Source organism: Cnephaeus nilssonii, assembly GCF_951640355.1.
Source record: "Cnephaeus nilssonii genome assembly, chromosome: 11".
Lineage (NCBI taxonomy): Eukaryota > Metazoa > Chordata > Mammalia > Chiroptera > Vespertilionidae > Cnephaeus > Cnephaeus nilssonii.
This window is the reverse complement of record NC_137082.1, coordinates 2,521,019-2,533,427: the sequence shown is the minus strand read 5'-3', so window position 1 is coordinate 2,533,427 and position 12,409 is coordinate 2,521,019. Positions and strand designations below refer to the sequence as shown.

The 12,409-nt window shown below is 57.2% G+C and overlaps 1 protein-coding gene across 3 annotated transcripts; it reads left to right on the top strand.

Annotated features, from left to right (window-relative positions):
- The first annotated feature begins 5,646 nt into the window (after nucleotides 1-5,646).
- On the top strand, nucleotides 5,647-12,327 carry ADRM1 (ADRM1 26S proteasome ubiquitin receptor). 3 transcript variants are annotated; one of them, XM_079783882.1, is made up of 10 exons: nucleotides 5,647-5,758; nucleotides 6,571-6,784; nucleotides 7,862-7,978; nucleotides 9,280-9,403; nucleotides 9,920-10,006; nucleotides 10,548-10,629; nucleotides 11,087-11,208; nucleotides 11,559-11,716; nucleotides 11,850-11,952; nucleotides 12,091-12,327. In XM_079783882.1, the coding sequence occupies exons 2-10, from the start codon at nucleotides 6,572-6,574 to the stop codon at nucleotides 12,195-12,197; spliced, it is 1,113 nt and encodes a 370-aa protein (XP_079640008.1). In that variant the 5' UTR covers nucleotides 5,647-5,758; nucleotide 6,571; the 3' UTR covers nucleotides 12,198-12,327. The 3 variants fall into 3 exon arrangements, with proteins under 3 accessions (XP_079640008.1, XP_079640006.1, XP_079640007.1); XM_079783880.1 differs by having other exon boundaries at nucleotides 11,087-11,319; XM_079783881.1 differs by having other exon boundaries at nucleotides 5,669-5,724; nucleotides 11,087-11,319.
- The last annotated feature ends 82 nt before the right edge of the window (nucleotides 12,328-12,409 follow it).

Here is a 12,409-nt window from a genome sequence, read left to right as displayed (position 1 = left end):
TGGACTTCATGAAAATTTTAAAAATGTTGTGCATCAGATATTATCACTAGAGTATAAAGGCAATCTACAAAATAGGGTGAAATGTTTGCAAATCATACATCTAAATATAGAGAGAACTAAAACTCAACAACAACAACCCCCCACACCTGATTCAAAAATGGGCAAATGACTTGAATAGACAAATGGTCAATAAACCCATGAAAAGATGCTCAACATCACTAAACATCAGGGAAATGAAAATCAAAGCTACAATGAGATGCCATCTCACACCTATTAGGATGGCTACTGCCAGAAAAACATAACAAGTGTTGGTGAGGATGTGGCAAAACAGGTGCACTGTTGGCAGGAATGTAAAATGAGGCAACCACTATGGAAAACAGTATGGTGGCCCCTCAAAAAATTAAAATGGAATTACCATATGGTCCAGCAATATGACTTCTAGATAGACACCTAAAAGAGTTGAAAGCAGCATCTTGGACCCAGTGTATGGAAGAACATATTTGGCAATGATGCATCTGATAAAGGGTTACTATCCAGAACATATAAGGAACTCATACAACTTCACAGAAGGAAGACAAACAATCCAATTTAAAAATGGGCAAAGGAGCCCTAACCGGTTTGGCTCAGTGGATAGAGCGTCAGCCTGCAGACTCAAGGGTCCCAGGTTCAATTCTGGTCAAGGGCATGTACCTTGGTTGCGGGCACATCCCCAGTGGGGGGTGTGCAGGAGGCAGCTGATGGATGTTTCTCTCTCATCAATGTTTCTAGCTCTCTCTCCCTCTCCTTTCCTCTCTGTAAAAAATCAATAAAATATATATTTTTAAAAAAATGGGCAAAGGACCTAAATAGACATTTTTCCAAAGAGTACATTCAGATGGCCAAAAGACATATGAAAGAATGCTCAGTCACTGATCATCAGAGAGATGCAAATCAAAACAACAATGAGGTATCACCTTACACCTGTCAGAATGCCTACCATCAACAAATCAACAAATGACAAGTGCTGGCGAGGATGTGGAGAAAAGGGAATCCTCGTGCACTGCTGGTGGGAATGCAGACTGATACAGCCATTTTGAAAACAGTATGGAGTTTCCTCAAAAAATTAAATATGAGCCGAAACCGGTTTGGCTCAGTGGATAGAGCGTCGGCCTGCGGACTCAAGGGTCCCAGGTTCGATTCCGGTCAAGGGCATGTACCTTGGTTGCGGGCACATCCCCAGTAGGGGGTGTGCAAGAGGCAGCTGATCGATGTTTCTCTCTCATCGATGTTTCTAGCTCTCTATCCCTCTCTCTTCCTCTCTGTGAAAAATAAATAAAATATATTTTTTAAAAAATTAAATATGAAACTGCCATCTGACCCAGTGACCCCACTTATAGGAACATATCCTAAGAAACCCAAAACACCAATCAGAAAGAATGTATGCACCCCTATGTTCATAGCAGCACAATTTACAATGGCTAAGATCTGGAAACAGCCCGAGTGCCCATCAGTAGATGAGTGGATAAAGAAGCTGTGGTACATTACTTGGAATACTTGGAATACCATGGAATACTATGCAGCAGTAAAAAAGAAGGATCTCTCATAGAAAGACAAGTATCACATGATCTCACTCATGTGGAATCTAATTACAAAATAAACTGATGAACAGAGTGGATCCAGAGCCATGGAAGCATGGAACAGAGTTCAGAATCTCAGAGGGAAGGTGGGGAGGGTGGGAGGGTGGGAGGGAGGTAATCACCAAAGACCTTGTGTGCATAGATGCATGGCCCATGGATGCAAACACTGGGGAGGTGAGGGTCTTGAGCAGGGGTGTGCAGGAGGGGGTCGATGGGGGAAAAGGGGGACATATGTAATACTTTCAACAATAAAGATTAAAAAGAAAAAAGAAAATAGGGTCTTGGAGAGATCTGCACACCCGTGTCCCCAGCATTATTCACAGTAGCTGAAATGTGGATTCCACTGATGGATGGAAATGGATGAGCAAAGAGTTACTCAGCCGTAGAAAGGAAACCCTGACACCTGTTCCGTGGATTGGTCTGAGGACATTGCTCAGTGACATAAACCAGCCACTAAAGGATAAACACTGCATGTGGGTTTTATCTATCAACTAGAGGCCTGGTGCACAAGTTCATGCACGCGAGGGGGGTCCCCTCAGCCCAGCCTGCACCCTCTCCAATCTGGGACCCCTTGGGGGATGTCTGACTGTCAGTTTAGGCCCAATCCCTGGCAGTCAGACATCCCTCTCACAATCCTGGACGGCTGGCTTCTAACCGCACACCTGCTGGCCTGATCACCCCTAAACACCTCTGCCTGCCAGCCTTATCACCCCCAACTGCCCCCCCCCACTGGCCTGGTCACCCCCAATTGCCCCTCGCCGGCTTGGTCGTCCCAGGCAGCCTGCTGTTTGGTTGTTTGGTCGTCCCTCACTAACCCCCCTGCCAGCCTGGTCACCCCATGCAGCCTGTTCGGTCGCATCTGGTTGTTTCGGTCATGAGGGCCCCTGGCTTTTTATATATATAGACTAGAGGCCTGGTGCACGAAATTCGTGCACAGGGGGCAGTGGGGAGTGTGTCCCTCAGCCTGGCCTGCACCCTCTCCAATCTGGGACCCCTCATGGGATAACCAGCAGTTGGACATCCCTCTCACAATTCAGAACTGCTGGCTCCTAACTGCTCACCTGCCTGCCTGATTGCCCCTAACTGCTTCTGCCTACCAGCCTGATTGTCCCTAACTGCTCCCCTGCTGGCTTGATTGCCCCTAACTACCTCTGCCTGGGCCCACACCTGGTACCCAGGATTCCCTCCTCCAGCTGACCACAGGCACCCAGGATCCGGGCTTCCCTCCCTCTGGTCAGCCATAGGCGCCCAGGCTGGCTGCAGCCTTAGGGGATGGTGGACAGGGGGCTTCGTCTGTGCTGCAGCTGCAAGTGCTGGCGCCCAGGTCTGCAGGGTGGGCGGCTTCTTTGTCTCCCAGGCCACAGCCAGCCACAGGTGCTGGTGCCCGGGACTGCAGGGTGGGCGGATTCTCCATCTACCATGCTGTAGCCAGCTGCAGGTGCTGGCACCTGGACTGCAGGGTGGGCGGCTTCTCTGTCTCCCAGGCCACAGCCAGCCGCAGGTGCTGGTGCCCAGGACCACAGGGTGGGCGGCTTCACTGTCTCCCAGGCCACAGCCAGCCACAGGTGCTGGTGCCCAAGACCGCAGGGTGGGCGGCTTCTCCATCTCCCGGGCTGCAGCCAGCCTCAGGTACTGGGGCCCGGTTTCTCCATCTCCCCCAGGACGTGGGGCGGGTGGACATGGGGTGGGCAGCTTCTCCAGCTGGCTGTAGCCTGGGATCATAGGGTAAGCGGCTTCTTCATCTCCCAGATCACATCCACCCTCAGGTACTGGCACCCGGTTTCTTGTCTCCCCCAGGACATGGGGAGGGCGGACATGGGGTGGGCAGCTTCTCCAGCTGGCTGTAGCCTGGGATCACAGGGCAGGCGGCTTCTTCGTCTCCCAGATCGCATCCACCCTCAGGTGCTGGCACCCGGTTTCTTGTCTCCCCCAGGACATGGGGAGGACGGACATGGGGTGGGCAGCTTCTCCAGCTGGCTGTAGCCTGGGATCACAGGGCAGGCGGCTTCTTCATCTCCCAGATCGCATCCACCCTCAGGTACTGGCACCCGGTTTCTTGTCTCCCCCAGGACGTGGGGAGGGCGGCTTCTCCAGCTGGCTGTGGCCTGAGATCACGGGGCAGGCAGCTTCTTGGTCTCCGTGGCTGCAGCCAGCCTCAGGTGCTGGGGCCCGGTTTCTCCGTCTCCCCAGGACATGGGGCGGGCGGACCTGAGGCTTCTGAGGCTGGCTGCAGCCTGGGATCATGGGGTGGGCAGCTTCTTCCTCTCCCGGCCGCACCCAGCCTCAGACGCAGGGCCTGGTTTCTCCGTCTCCCTAGGACGTGGGGCAGGCTGACGTGAGGCAGGCGGACCTGAGGCTTCTGAGGTTGGCTGAGGCCTGGGATCGTGGGGCAGGCGGCTTCTTGGTCTCAGTGGCTGCAGCCAGCCTCAGACGCAGGGCCCGGTTTCTCCGTCTCCCCAGGACGTTGGGCAGGCGGACCTGAGGCTTCTGAGACTGGCTGCAGCCTGGGATCATGGGGCAGGCGACTTCTTGGTCTCTGTGGCTGCAGCCAGCCTCAGGCGCTGGCGCCTGACTTCTCCGACTCCCAGAGGCTGGAGAGGCTGGGGGGCGGGGCTGCTGCCATGTTTTCAGTTTAATTGCATACTCACTCAGATTGGATGGTGGGCGTGGCTTGTGAGTGTAGCGGAGTTATGATTTGCATATTACTCTATTATTAGATAGATATTTATCATACTAGAAATTTAAATGAAATAAAAATATTAACTAATTAAAAATAACAAGCCCATTACTTATGAACACAAATTATATTTTCAATGAAAAACAGCTATATTTTCTAAAACAATTTGTGACTAGCCCCGTGGTAGTGGAATGCAAGTTGTGGTGCTGCAGGAGTCCCGTGAATGGGCATCTTAAAAACAACAGCGAGCCCTGGCCAGTTTGGCTCAGTGGATAGAGCCACAACCTGGGGACTGAAGGGTCCCGGGTTCGATTCCTGGCAAGGGCAGTGCCTGGCTTGTGGGCTCCATCCCCAGTGGGGAGCGTGCAGGAGGCAGCCCATCAATGATTCCCTCTCCTCAATGATGTTTCTATCTCTCTCTCCCTTCCTCTCTGAAATCAAATGAAAAACCCCACATAGCAGTGAATGGAAACACCTTCACCTTCATGCTCTCCGTAAGGATAAGAACACATTGATGGACACGCAGACAGTAAGTCAGTTGGAGGCCCCATGGCAGGACGCCGCTCCTCTGGGGCGGGAGCGCTGGGCTGCCCGGGCTCCGAGGGGCACAGGTGCCAATGCGGGCCGTGAAGGCAGCGGCCGGCGGCCTTCCACTCCTGGGCGGGGCGGGGGTGGGTGTGTGTGGGGTCTTCCCGCCTTAACGGAGGACGGCTGCCTACTGTCCATTCTGACCTGCACACCAGCCTCTGAAAGTCCCGGCGCGGATGGGAAGGCGGGAGGCCCAATGTCGGTACCTTACAGGGTGGGGTCTAGGGGCCCCTGGGAGAAAGGGGGAGACAGCCTGTAAGCACTGTTTCCGGGTGGGGTTGGGGCACCCCGGCTGGGACCACGCGCCCCTTGAGTTCCAGGTCCCAGGTCCGACGGGCAATGCGGGAGTCCGGGGCTGCGGTTCAGTCATTAACCGGAAGACCCGAAGCCAGTCCCCGCGTCCTAAGATACCCGCTCCCCTGAGCCCTTGACGGTTTCCCCTCCGTCTCGGGAACTGGCGCCCCGAACCAACAGTGACCCCCGAGAGACGCCGCCTCGCCCGGGGCCCTCCCGGAGTCCATCTCCCCCTGCCCGGCCCGCGCCCGCCTCGCCGTTCCCGGCGTTGCCGCCAGGGGCCGCCGCCGCGCCCCTATGACACAGCAACAATAGGGGCCGCTCTGGCCCGCGCGCCGCCGGCCCACGCTTCCGCCGGAAGGGAGCCGCCGGCTTGGGGGCGGGCCGGGGCGGCGTGATGGATCGCCGCCCTCGCCAATCGCTCGCGGGCCAGTGCCGGCCCGGCCTCGGACAAGGTCCAATCGGCGGCGAGAGCGGCGGGTAGGCGGGGCGAGCGGACGCTTCCGGCGGGGCCCGGCAGGCTCCGAGGAGGAAGAGCGATCACGCACGGTACATCTCTCAGCCGAGTCTCCGAGTTGGCCAGGTTGAGTGGGGCGACCGAGGGCGGAGACGGCTACGGGGGAGGCTGGGGACCGGGCCTGTGCCTCCGGGAGACCCCCCAAGCTGGGCGCCGGGTCCGCGGAGGCCAGAGGGGCCGGGGGTTCGGGGTAGAGGGGCCTGGGGGCTGAGGGAGCCGGGGGCCTGGGAGCCGAGGTCTGTGAGCAGTCCGGCGCTCTCGGGGGTTGGGGGCCCGAGGGTCCCTGCGCGGGACGAGGACTTTTGGGCTCGGGGACCGCGGCGTGGACTCTGGGGCCAGCCGGGGGCACCGCCCTGCTGCGAGCCGCCCGGCCCCTCCGCCCAGCGCGGAGCCGAGGGCGTCGGGCTGCCAGGTGTGCGGGGTAGGGCGGGCCGTGCACCCCCGCAGACTTTCTGTGTTTGAAGGGAGCACACCTGCAGCTTCGCGGGCCCGTGTCCGACAGAGATCGGGCGTTAGGCCAAAGTCTTGCGTCCCATCTGATGTTAGCGGTGTCCCCGTCCAAGTTTTTAAATTCTTGCGGGGGGTGTGTGTGTGTGTGTGTGTCCCAGACTAAGGAACAAGTTTGCAAGTACAGAAAGTGGCCGCGGCAGAGGCCCTCTGCGTGCCGAGATTAATTTCTTCCAGAAACGTGAGACGCTGGGTGTTGGCTCCATCGCTCAGGTGCCCGCAGGCTCCGAGCCTGCCCGCCCCCCAGTTGGTTTGAGCGGGTTTTGGCAGCTTTCGGGTGCTCCCTGGCGCCCAGCGTGGCAGCAGCCTGGAGGTTTAGCGAGGGGGCGCTTTCACTGGGTTGGTTTGGTGACTGCTGGCCCCTCTTTCAGGATGGCGACCTCAGGCGCGCTGTTTCCAAGCCTGGTGCCAGGCTCCCGTGGGTCCTCCAACAAGTATTTGGTGGAGTTTCGGGCAGGAAAAATGTCATTAAAAGGAACAACTGTCACCCCAGACAAAAGAAAAGGGCTGGTGTACATCCAGCAGACGGATGACTCCCTCATTCACTTCTGCTGGAAAGACAGGACGTCTGGGAATGTGGAAGACGTGAGTCTCTGCCCTCTGGGTGGCCAGTGGCGGCGGCACAGCGTGGCGGGCCTTGGAGGTCGTGGGTGGGGTGTGTGGGGTTGCTTCGAGGCTGCTCTCAGAGCTGTTTTGATTTGCTTATAGGTCTTCCCAGTCCCACTGATTATGTAGGTTTCTCCTGTCACTGTATATGCTTGCTTTATTATATTTTTATTGATTATTGATTTCAGAGGAAGTGAGAGAGAATCATTGATTGGCTGCCTCCTGCATGCCCTACACTGGGGATCAAGCCCTCAACCCAGGCATGTGCTCTGATCTGGAATCAAACTGTGACCTCCAGGTTCTTAGGTCGTTGCTCAACCACTGAGCCACGCCAGCTGGGCATCACTTTATATACTTTAAACTTTGAAGATTAGCCGAAACCGGTTTGGCTCAATGGATAGAGCGTCGGCCTGCGGACTCAAGGGTCCCAGGTTCGATTCTGGTCAGGGGCATGTACCTTCGTTGCGGGCACATCCCCAGTGGGGGGTGTGCAGGAGGCAGCTGATCAATGATTCTCTCTCATCAATGTTTCTAACTCTCTATCCCTCTCTCTTCCTCTCTGTAAAAAATCAATAAAATATATTAAAAAAAAAAAACTTTGAAGATTAGGTACTAGAAAGGGAGAAGCCATGTAAAAATCCTGATCTTGACTCCAGCCCACCAGACAGCTTCCTCCAGTGGTCATTTTACTTAGTGTTCTTTGCCCTTCAGACTAAATGGTTCTGTGTTAGGTTCAAGAGCAGGTCAGAGTTGACTTTTTGACTCATCTAGGAATGTTCCCACGATGTTTCTATTAAAAAATCCTTTAAGACCCCGCGTTCCCTGTTCAGCACCAGGCCTGCGCCTGGCCTGCAAGCCTTTTCCTTCCTGGGTGCCTCTGACCCTGGCTTATCCGCCCTGCAGAGACCCTGCTGGTGAGGAGGGTGGTTTTGGCCCTGTGCCCTCCTCCCCACCCCAGACGCTGAGACACAGTGCCCAGCATGTGTACCTGGGAGGCTCGGGGGCTTGATGATGTGTCACAGGAGAATGACTCTTCCCTGCCGTGGCTCTCTGCAGGATTTGATCATCTTCCCTGACGACTGTGAGTTCAAGCGCGTGCCGCAGTGCCCCAGCGGGAGGGTCTACGTGCTCAAGTTCAAGGCAGGGTCCAAACGGCTCTTCTTCTGGATGCAGGTATGTAGGTTTTGTTTGGATTTTTTCTTTCCTTGTCATAGAACTAGGTTAGAAACCTGCTCACCAGATGGTAGAATTGGCTTCCACAACCAGCTGGGGTGACCAAACATGCTGCGTGGAGCCTCCAGTCCCCCGTGTGGCCCTGAGTGCCCCTCAAGGTGTGGAATTCCTTGGCAGGCAGATAAGTGACTTCCAGGCTAGGCTCCATCTCAGGGCATTGATGGGCACTCGGCCTGTGGTTTGCTTGTCCCCCAGTGCCCTTCAAGGGTCATGAGGACCCCAGGGCCGAAGCCAGGGTGACCGTGTATAGTCTCCAATGCAGTGTTCTCTCCGAGCTCTCTGAGCCCGCCTCTCCCCCAGTGGAGTGCTCTGGAGTCTTGGGGTCAGCACACATGGGTGCCAGGCAGTCCTCCATCAGGTCAAGCTGCTGCCATGTCTTGGCTCCTTCTGCTCCAGGCAGTGCTGTGAACATCGCCTTGTGCCGGTTACTGCGTGTGTGAGGATAATCTGTGTGCTAAATGGAGTGGCTTGTGGGTACAGTGGGTACACGTGTGTGCAGTTTTGACAGGTGTCACCATGTTCCCCCCCGAGTCTGGACTTGGAGAGCTGGCAGGAAAGGGTTTCCTTCTGGGGGGCCCAGCTGCTCACCTGTGCCGAAGTAGTGGTGCCGTGGCCGGGCCAGGAAGAGCATGCCTGGGCGCGCAGCCCGGCTCCAGTCCAGCTTCATCTGCAGGCTCATGGGGCAGAGCTTGTTTCTCCAGTTTTGCCAAGAAATCTTGTCAGAGGTTCGCCCCACACTAGCTAGTTTACCAGTTTTGCTCATTTGACATCTCTCCTCCTCCTGCGTGCCTGTCGAGTCCCTGTGTCCCCACACAAACGCATGCTCAGTGACTATAGACAGATCAGTCTTGGGCGCTTTGTCTTGCAGTTCTGGGCACTGACAGGGTGGCATGCCCGATGACACCCACCACACCCAGGAAGGGGCTCGTTGTGGTGCCCTGTTCACCCCAAGGGGCCTGGGCCGGGCGTGGTGTGGGCAGTGCATGATTGAAGGAAGGGCCTGGGGCTGTCTGTGGTCAAAGGAAGCCTCCGGCCTGCGGGACAGGACCTGCCCTGGCTCGTCTCGTGCTCGTAATGCTTTTGTCTGTAACAGGCACGTCTGTCGTGTGGGACTGCTGGGTCTTCTCCCTGGTGCCCTGGGACAGGTGACTTCATCTGTCTGAGCCGAGGTCCCTCATCTGGAAGTCTGGTCTCTGGTGGGCGGGCTGCTCAGCTGCGGCTGTTGTCCTGTCCTCCCACAGGAGCCTAAGACGGACCAGGACGAGGAGCATTGCCGAAAAGTCAACGAGTACCTGAACAACCCGCCGATGCCTGGAGCACTGGGGGCGAGCGGGAGTGGAGGCCATGAGCTGTCTGCACTGGGCGGTATGCTGCCCTCCCCTCGGGTGTGCTCGGAGGTCCCAGGAGGTGTCAGATGGCCCTTGATGAAGCAGACCATTTATGGTTTTTAAAACTGATTGGAGAGAGAGAGGAAGGGGAGAGAAGCATCGCTTGCTGTTGCACTTTTTTGTGCGCTCACTGGTGGGTTCTCACATGTGCCCTGACCAGGGATCACATCCGCCATCTTGGCCTCGTGGGGTGGTGCTCTAACCACTGAGGTCCCTGGCCGTGGCCCAGACCAGTTGTTTTAAGTGCAAGTGAGGAGTCAAGCTGAAGCCCTTCCCAGGTCCCCACTCCTATCCTCACAGGCGAGAACAGTGTCAGAGACCCACCCACCAACTCACTTCATGCAACACGCATGGAGGGGCAGTCCTGGAGGCTGTTTGGTTTAGCTTTTTGCCTGGAGGCACCAGCAGTATGAACTCTGCCGAGAGCACCTTCCCCAGGCACTGCAGGGTGGGTGCAGGTGGGCGCTGAACCTGAGCACCTTCTGTCTTCCAGGCGAGGGCGGCCTGCAGAGCCTGCTGGGGAACATGAGCCACAGCCAGCTAATGCAGCTCATCGGACCCGCCGGCCTCGGAGGACTGGGTAACACCCTGTGGACCCCGGAGCCTTTGTTTTAATTCAGACAGCCTTCAGCTGTGGTTGCTTTTGTGTTTGAGTCTGTTTCCTTTAAGCTCCTAATTGGCTGAGTGGTGTCTATGTTTCCCTGCGCTGCCTTCCCTGGAGGAGGGCCTGTGAGCCTTCTGGTTTGAGCAGGAGCTGAGTGGGCCCGGCCTTCCAGGGCCTCCTGTGAGGGCCCCGCTGTGTGGCTCAGGGGAGCCCGGCCGGCTGAGGAGGGGCCTGCTGCCACCTGTGGGGTTTGGGTGGGTGTGGCTCACAGCTGCACCTGCTTCTCTGCTGGATTTGCGCTGCTGTTACCTTGACCCCAAGTGTAGTGAATGGAACAGAGGCGTTGACTTAGGAGTTGGCTTCCAGAACTCTGACCTGAGCAGGTGCCGCCGCTCACGGGTCCGCACCGCCCCCTGCTCGTCCCTTGGCTTTCATGCGGGGCATCTCTGCTGCTGTGGTGGGCGAGGCGGGTGCTCCAGGTGAGTGACATCTGAGTGTGTCTCCTTGCTCCTCGTAGGTGGGCTGGGGGCCCTGACTGGGCCAGGCCTGGCCAGCTTACTGGGGAGTGGAGGGCCTCCGGCGAGCAGCTCCTCATCCAGGTGAGCCTTGCCCCTGCCCCTGCTGCTCCCTTGAGTGCCACCAGGAGTGAGTGCCCTTCTTCAAGAAGACTGGGCACAAGACTGTGCTTTCAGGGGTCACTTCTATAGTTTGTTACTGGAGAAGTTTCTCTGAACGTGTAGAGCACCCGAAACCATGAGGAAGTGCAGCGTTCTCTCCTGAGTGTGAAGCCGGCTCTTGGCTTGCTTCTGCAACTGCCGTTAGCCACTGATGATCGTTCGTCTCTTCTTAATGGAAGAGGAAGAGGGAGAGGATGCCGTCTGAGTGGCTTTTGGAAAAAAAAGAGATTGGGCAGAGGAGCTGCAGGACAAAATGGGCTTCTGGGAGGGTCCTTTCATAGCCCAGGTTCTTCCCGGTGCAGGGCCTTTGGGGCAGGACCAACGTGGTGAGGGTACCTATGTGGGCGCCTGGCGGCTCCACCTGCCCTGCTCTTCCCAGCTCCCGGAGCCAATCAGCAGCTGTGACCCCGTCCTCCACCGCCTCTTCTGCCCGCGCCACCCCAGCCCCTTCTGCTCCAGCAGCTGCCTCGGTGACCAGCCCGAGCCCCACGCCCAATCCAGGTAATGGAACCAGCACGGCAGCCAGCCCAACCCAGCCCATCCAGCTGAGCGACCTCCAGAGCATTCTAGCCACTATGAACGTGCCGGCCGGGCCAGGAGGCAGCCAGCAAGGTAACACGCTCCTCAGTTCCAGGGGGTGAAGGTGCCTGCTGCCCCCTGCCCCCTGGCTTTCCGAGGCACGGCCGAGCGTGTCCCTGGGCCGAGCTGCCGTCCTACACATGCGCAGCCGTTGCTCCCTCATCTTCTCTCGCCACACCACACCTAGCAGAACACAGCCTAGTTTGTCACAGCCCTCCGAACGGGCGCCTGGGCCGGCCTCAAGCCCTAATGGCCGTGTGCTTGTGTCCTAGTTGACCTGGCCAGTGTCTTGACGCCTGAGATCATGGCACCAATCCTCGCCAACGCGGACGTCCAGGAGCGCCTGCTACCCTACCTGCCCTCTGGGGAGTCGCTGCCACAGACCGCAGAGGAGATCCAGAACACACTGACCTCCCCTCAGTTCCAGCAGGTAATGCCGCGGCCCAGCACCTGTCTTCAGCTTGGCGCCCCATCTCCAAGAGTCCCTGGCCTGCTGCTGGGGCACCCTCGGTGCCTCTGGCCCCGCCCCGGCTTGCTCAGAGACGGCTGGCTCTTCTTTGCAGGCCCTGGGCATGTTCAGTGCGGCCTTGGCCTCAGGGCAGCTGGGCCCCCTCATGTGCCAGTTTGGCCTGCCTGCAGAGGCCGTGGAGGCCGCCAACAAGGGTGGTAAGTATTGCTCCTCCGCCTGCTATGGCAGGACTTGGCGTCCTGTGGCTAAAGGCACAAGCCTCCCTGTTTGCACAACACAGGCTGGCTGTCCCTAAGGCCCAGGAAGTTGGCCTCAGGCTTTCCAATGCATTGTAGATGTGGAAGCTTTTGCCAAAGCGATGCAGAACAGTGCCCGATCGGAGCAGAAGGAGGGCGATGGGAAGGACAAGAAGGACGAAGAGGAGGACATGAGCTTAGATTAAGTTATTTGCTGTCTTTTATGGACGGGGTTCTTGGCTGTGTGGACGAGCAGTGTGTTTGTGGGCCGTCGCACACCCTCACACCTCTGTTCTAACTTGCTAATAAATAAAAGTTTTTTCTTTTACCTGCCAACTCTGGTGTTTCTGTGCCCCATCCCCTGTGAACAAGCTGTCCTTTGGTCTGCTTTGTCTTGGGTATTGTGACTTTGAGGTGA